The sequence below is a fragment of the Clinocottus analis genome, unplaced genomic scaffold (assembly GCF_023055335.1).
Source record: "Clinocottus analis isolate CAN_PGR_092001 unplaced genomic scaffold, fCliAna1.0.p SCAF_34, whole genome shotgun sequence".
In the NCBI taxonomy this organism is placed as follows: Eukaryota; Metazoa; Chordata; class Actinopteri; order Perciformes; family Cottidae; genus Clinocottus; species Clinocottus analis.
In genome coordinates, this window is record NW_027176087.1 from 961,004 (window position 1) to 968,357 (window position 7,354).

At 47.2% G+C, this 7,354-nt stretch overlaps 1 protein-coding gene across 9 annotated transcripts in view; it reads left to right on the forward strand.

Annotated features, from left to right (window-relative positions):
- The first annotated feature begins 5,071 nt into the window (after positions 1 to 5,071).
- The window catches only part of rbfox1 (RNA binding fox-1 homolog 1), a 112,685-nt gene continuing 110,402 nt past the window's right edge, over positions 5,072 to 7,354 (forward strand). For 5 of the 9 annotated variants that reach the window (XM_068596083.1, XM_068596081.1, XM_068596090.1 and 2 more), the window contains exon 1: positions 5,193 to 5,555. In XM_068596083.1, coding sequence (XP_068452184.1) covers positions 5,460 to 5,555 — 96 coding nt within the window. In that variant the 5' untranslated portion in view covers positions 5,193 to 5,459. Of the gene's footprint in view, positions 5,556 to 7,354 lie in introns of all 9 variants that reach the window. The other 4 variants (XM_068596084.1, XM_068596089.1, XM_068596087.1 and 1 more) reach the window with 2 other exon arrangements.

The following is a 7,354-nucleotide window of genomic DNA, read 5'->3' on the forward strand; positions in this document are numbered from 1 at the left end:
GTCAGAGTGTTATATATTTATATAAAAAACGTCGCCTTTGCAGCAGGACGAGAAGGCGTTTTATTCATGCTGAGCAACTTGATGCTGTGCAATATTCAAATGTGAAGGGCCAAGGGCAAAAACCCTTGTTCAAATAAATGACTGACAGCGCATAAAAGCTGTAACCTGAGAAAGTCCTTGGCGACAAACTAACGTCAACCTAGGATTTAGCAACAAACAGTAACGTTAAACCGCTTTGCTCCGGACTGAGTCTGAGGAAACAACACGGTGTCTGGCTCTGGAAGAGGAGAAACTGGGTTTATAAAGAAAACCAGCCAACACATTATGTCCACAGAGTCTGTTACCACGGCAACTGAGCCAGAGTTTAACTAAGCTCACTTTCTTGCACTAAAAATCCAGATGTTCATTTATCTCAGGTTTAAATAACTCAGAGTTTACAACAATCCTTCTTTCTGAAACAGGGCTCTGGAGGCGTTGGGAAGACGGTGGTGGTTACCTGGTAGTGGGCGACGCAATTGTAAGCCTTACTTCAAGGGGTGTAAGGGTAACTCATAGGGGCGGAGAGCAAGGTCGTCCTTTAATCAGAAGATCGCCTGTTCGATCCCCAGACCAGCTAGTGTCCTTTCAAAGTGTGCCTGCACTGTGTGAATGTTAGTTAGTCCTGATGGACAAGTGGTACCTTCATGTTGCTCCTCCATCAGTGTGAATGTTAGTCCTGATGGACAGGTGGTGCCTTCATGTAGCTCCTCCATCAGTGTGAATGTTAGTCCTGATGGACAGGTGGTGCCTTCATGTAGCTCCTCCATCAGTGTGAATGTTAGTCCTGATGGACAGGTGGTGCCTTCATGTAGCTCCTCCATCAGTGTGAATGTTAGTCCTGATGGACAGGTGGTGCCTTCATGTAGCTCCTCCATCAGTGTGAATGTTAGTCCTGATGGACAGGTGGTACCTTCATGTAGCTCCTCCATCAGTGTGAATGTTAGTCCTGATGGACAGGTGGTGCCTTCATGTAGCTCCTCCATCAGTGTGAATGTTAGTCCTGATGGACAGGTGGTGCCTTCATGTAGCTCCTCCATCAGTGTGAATGTTAGTCCTGATGGACAGGTGGTACCTTCATGTAGCTCCTCCATCAGTGTGAATGTTAGTCCTGATGGACAGGTGGTGCCTTCATGTAGCTCCTCCATCAGTGTGAATGTTAGTCCTGATGGACAGGTGGTACCTTCATGTAGCTCCTCCATCAGGGTGTGAATGGGTGAATGATGACATGTCGTGTTAAAGAGCTTTGAGTGGTCATAGGACGAGAACAGTGCTGTGTAGTCTTGTGTTACTGATGTCATCTTACAAAGTACTGTTTTACTCTGACCAGGATGAACTGAATGAGGGGCTGTTCAAAAAACTGCGAGGAAGGTTTTTTTCTGTTATTGAAACGCTTAGCCAACGTAGAAATCCAAGCTAAAGTCCTGTTGTGTAAACCAGGCATGTCTAGTCAGCCGCCTGTTCTCTGAGCTGCTTAGTGAACCAGACCTTGTGTTTATTGTACCTCATGAGGGTTTGGGTTGGGAGGCAGACCTGAAATAAATGAATACAGTGTCAGCAAATGCATGGTTTGTCAGTGGACTCCATGAAGCATGGCAGATGCTTCAGGACTCTGCTGCTGTCCTGGATGGTTGCTGTCTGTCAGGAAGAGAGACCCGCCTGATCCTTTTTGCAGTTTTCAATATTTTCTTCGCAGGAAACTGAGGTTTGAAACTTTTGTGAAAAAAATGCTCTGAAAGATGCCTCAGTATAATGTGGTGCTTCTGGTGAGGGGATGTCTCCACAGGAAGTGACGGTGGGCCTGGTGCTGCTGGGCCCTTTGCTGAGAGCTGGCGTGTTGGTGGACCGTGAGGTCGTGATGACATGCAAAGAAAATAGCAGTGTCACTCTACAAGTGGAACTAATCAAAGACAATGCAACTCTTAAATGAGGATAATTCATATAAATAAAAAAGTCAATGAAAATGTCACTTTCTATATGGCTATGACAAGTGTCATGTCTCTTATTAGTCAGTAATGTGTAAAAAGCACAACCTTTCTATATGTTTCCATTGGTTAATGTGACTTAGTGGTGTTCAGGATCACCCTCCAATCACAGGATTGGTGGTTTGATTCCTGGCTGTGCTAGCCCATGTTGATGTATCCTTGGACAATATTCCTTTTGTTTGAATGTGAGTTAGTCCTGATGGGCAGGTGGCACCTTATACCCTCCCATCAGTTTATAAATTGGGTGAATGATGACATGTGGTGTAAAAGTGCTTTGAGTGGTCGGAAGACTAGAAAAGATCACTACAAGTACAGTCCATCCATTGTGTTGGTGTCAGCCAGATCCCTAGGGTCTCACTGTGGGGTCTCGCTGTAAGGTCTCGCTGTAAGGTCTCACTGTAGGGTCTCACTGTAAGGTCTCACTGTAGGGTCTCACTTTAGGGTCTCACTGTGGGGTCTTGCTGTAAGGTCTCACTGTAAGGTCTCACTTTAGGGTCTCACTGTGGGGTCTCGCTGTAGGGTCTCGCTGTAAGGTCTCACTGTGGGGTCTTGCTGTAAGGTCTCACTGTAAGGTCTCGCTGTAAGGTCTCGCTGTAAGGTCTCACTGTGGGGTCTTGCTGTAAGGTGTCGCTGTAAGGTCTCACTGTAAGGTCTTGCTGTAAGGTGTCGCTGTAAGGTCTCACTGTGGGGTCTTGCTGTAAGGTCTCACTGTAAGGTCTCACTGTGGGGTCTCGCTGTAAGGTCTCGCTGTAAGGTCTCACTGTGGGGTCTCGCTGTAAGGTCTCACTGTAAGGTCTCACTGTAAGGTCTCACTGTGGGGTCTCGCTGTAAGGTGTCGCTGTAAGGTCTCACTGTGGGGTCTTGCTGTAAGGTCTCGCTGTAAGGTCTCACTGTAAGGTCTCACTGTGGGGTCTTGCTGTAAGGTGTCGCTGTAAGGTCTCACTGTAAGGTCTCACTGTGGGGTCTTGCTGTAAGGTCTCACTGTAAGGTCTCACTGTGGGGTCTTGCTGTAAGGTCTCGCTGTAAGGTCTCACTGTAAGGTCTCACTGTGGGGTCTTGCTGTAAGGTGTCGCTGTAAGGTCTCACTGTAAGGTCTCACTGTGGGGTCTTGCTGTAAGGTCTCACTGTAAGGTCTCACTGTGGGGTCTTGCTGTAAGGTCTCGCTGTAAGGTCTCGCTGTAAGGTCTCACTGTAAGGTGTCGCTGTAAGGTCTGACTGTGGGGTCTCGCTGTAGGGTCTCGCTCCTCAGGAAGCAGACCACTTTCAGACCCGTTTTATCCGAGATCTGTATGCAGGTCTGAGGAGCCAAGGAGTGGGCGGGGATGATGTCTTAAGCGGTTTCTTTGAGCTGTTTTAAGCCTTGTCCAGTCATGTTTTGAGGTAAAACTTTGCAGGACTGAAAGATGCATCAGTGGGGCTGTGCCGGTGTTGTGCAGCCTCCATTAGCACATGTCATAAGACACACGGTCACAATGACACCACCTGTACGTTTCTTTGGCAGATATGGCCGTTACTTCAAAATCAGAAACGCTAACCACTAAGCTAGTTCTAAGAGACATCTACGGCACCATGTTAGTTACTTGTCTATACACACACACACACACACACACACACACACACACACACACACACACACAGCTCTTACTAGGCAGTGCTATTATTCTGTGCGCTCTGTGAAGAGAGAATCCATCTGGCTGGACAGCGGTCGTTTCTGTTCAGCCATAAAAACAAAGACGCAGCAGTCTGTCAGCGTGGTCGTAGTCCTCTGTCATGTCAGAAGATCCAGTTGCTCATCCAGTGACGTACATTCTTCCAGTAGGTGAGAACGGCTGTGAGGCTGCGGGCTGGAAACCCCTGACTTCTATTGTATGTGGGTTTCAATTCAGTTTATTTGTATTGCACAAAATGACAAGTCAGAAAATTGTCTTTAGAAGACTTTCAAATCTGTCCAGCATATGACATCCTCTGACCTTTGACCCTCTCATATGAGGTGAACAAAACCCTGAACAGCCAGCCCGCTGAAGGCCGAGGTGAGGCAGAGGTACAACGCAGCTCCAGCATGAGGTGACGTGTCCGCGTGCAACAGAAGACGTGTCCGCGTGCAACAGAAGACGTGTCCGTGTGCAACAGAAGACGTGTCCGCGTGCAACAGAAGACGTGTCCGTGTGCAACAAAAGACGTGTCCGTGTGCAACAGAAGACGTGTCCGTGTGCAACAGAAGACGTGTCCGTGTGCAACAGAAGACGTGTCCGTGTGCAACAGAAGACGTGTCCGTGTGCAACAGAAGACGTGTCCGCGTGCAACAGAAGACGTGTCCGCGTGCAACAGAAGACGTGTCCGCGTGCAACAGAAGACGTGTCCGCGTGCAACAGAACACGTGTGCAACAGCACGTAAACACATAAACATTTGCGCCATTCATACTAAATGTAGCTCCTCAGCCTTTTGTTTTCCTTTTGTATTTTTTGATGGCAACTTAAAGTGTCTAATATTGTGTAGACACCTTTATTTTATTTTTTTATTGTTTTACAGTTTGGTGTTTTGCATGACTCAAAAAGTTTTGCCAGCAAATGATTGCACTTCAGATAGAGAGAGGCTTCTATTGTGGCTGCAGTCAGCATCCTCCATGGCCTCAAGGAGGAGAGAGAGAAAGAGAGAGAGAGAGAGAGAGAGAGAGAGAGAGAGAGAGAGGAGAGAGAGAGAAAGAGAGAGAGAGAGAGAGAGAGAGAGAGAGAGAGAGAGAGAGAGAGAGAGAGAGAGAGAGAGAGAGAGAGAAAGAGAGAGAGGGGGAAAGAGAGAGAATTTGTGGCAAGAAAAAAAGGTATGCACCGAGACACACAGCTCACAATCCCCCCCCCCCCCCCCCCTTCTCTCTCTCTCTCTCTCTCTCTCTCTCTCTCTCTCTCTCTCTCTCTCTCTCTCTCTCTCTCTCTCTCTCTCTCTCTCTCACACACACACACACACACCACATTAGAACCACACAGACAATTTTCTGCCTCCCTCACGCTTCAGCGATCGCAGTCACACTGACTGCTGGCTCGCCTCCACACACACACAAACACACGCACACATACACACACACGCACACATGCACACACACACATGCATACATACTTAGTCAGACTCACACTTATTCCCTCTCACACACACTCTGAGTCACACACACTGCAGCATCCCCCCCCCCCCCCTCCTCTCCTCTCAGCCTGCGCTCGTCCCGCCTTCTTGCGAGCAGAAAACACTCTGGTCTCCATCGTACGGGACCGGCTGCTGCTTCCTTTGAAGCTCCATCTCTCTCTCACTCTACCAATCAGTCTTTCTCTTTCTTTCTTTTCTTCTTCTCTCTCTCTCTCCCCCCCCTCTCTCTCTGCTCATCCCGCTGCCTCTCGGCTCAGACCAGGGTTGTGTTGTCGGGGGTTTGCGTGTCAGCTAGCGGAGGGAACATGCAGCATCCCGGAGGAACATGCGTGGCGTTACCCAACGTGGACGCCTGTCCTCAGCTGTCCTGCGCCGCCCTCACCTTCATGTATCTACAGCAGGTGAGTGTGTGCTGGTGTGTGTGTGTGTGTGTCCGCATCTCCCACATGCCTTTGTCTGCTGCCGCTGGACACGGGAAGTGGAGTGGAACAGAAGGACTGCGGCTCTGACTCGCGGGGCAGAACCCAGACACACAAAGAGTGTGTGAATCCCAGCAGCTGTAATGCGCAGCTCAGTTAGAGCAGTTTGAGAGGAGCGCTGCTCCTCCTGCAGCGGAGCCGGGCTCTCCTGCTCTGAGGAGGGAAGTCCACCTCCTGCAGAGGGGCAGTGATGCTGGGGAGCCGGGTCAGGACCCGTCTGCTCTGTGTGTGTGTGTGTGTGTGTGTGTGTGTGTGTGTGTGTGTGTGTGTGTTGATGTGCACAACATTTAGCTCAGCCAGCTCTCAATACTTTGTCTTTCATTGATGATTTTAACCAAACTTGCTTTCAGATTTGAAGCCTGTGACTGTGATAATGTGTCTTTATATATATATATATATATATATATATATATATATATATATATATATATATATATATATATATAATAAGTAATGATTAAGTAAAAATAATATATTCATCGTTTGTGTGAAATGAATTGATATAAGTCGTGTTGGGCTAAATTTATTCTGTGTGGCTCTCGCTGCGCCACCGTGTTTCATTTGAAGCTGTTTTAAAGGATCACAATATGAATATATGATGAAGACATAGTTCAGATTCAAAGGGAGACGTGACTCTGCATGCAGGAAGCACACTGACATGAAACATGTAAAGTGTGTCAACATGAAACAATATGAGAACATTCTAGGTTTAAAACACAGTATTTACATTTGTTTATATATTTAATACACAGGTATCACTTTATGTATTTATGTTTACCATATGTTGCTTTACTCCAGTTTATTACTATCTATTGTACATATACTATTATAATATATCACTATCCTTCTATTCTTAGGAGTATTACAATTGGTTGAGATGTTTTATTTATTTATGGACAGTGACTTAAACACGACTTTTTAAAATGCATATACATTTGATTATACTGTCTAGTTTCTTTACTTATGGCATCAGCATTATATTTCTGCATGTTTGTGGTCCAGTAGTGTGCAGCTGAGTGTTGCTGGCTGGAGTCGTTGAAAATATTGGTCAAGTGCAAATAATAATTGCGGTTGCTCTTGACGCTAGCTTGGCTATCTACACACGGCAGGTTTGTGAGGAATTTCAGTGAAGAGTCTCCGACCAATCAGTGCTCTGCATTGCTTTAGCTCCTCCTCCTAATGTCGGCTCAGTTGGCCTGCAGCCTCAAACAAGTTGGTACCGACACGAGTAAAGGTGCTATCCACCACCAATGCAGAGCCCGTGCAGGGGAGGAGCAGTGAACTCCGCCCTGTGAGGTCATCAGTGGTGCTGTTGAGGACGTAGAGCCTCAGGAAGTCATCTCTCAAGCATACAGACGGCTTCAGAGGGTCCAATGCTTTGATTTGAATAGTGACAACTACAAACCTCCACACAGATCACCCTGTTCTATGTTTTCAAACACTTGGCTAGCTCAATATTGTACTTTTTTTCATGTTGGCGTTCCTTTTCCTGTCAGACCCGGCTGGCGAGGGCAGCCACGTGAGTGGCAGCATCGTTGCAGGTGGAACACAGTTCACTGCTGCTGCAGACAGACCAGCATGGGAGTCTCTTTCTTACATTTTGTGAACTAGTTCCATACTTAAGCACAAGATTCCCTCTGCTGTTCCACAGAGGACTGGCCTCCTGAGGTGGATCCATGTGACGAAGAACTGAACAAACCAGAAGCTTGTTGTTGCTCCAT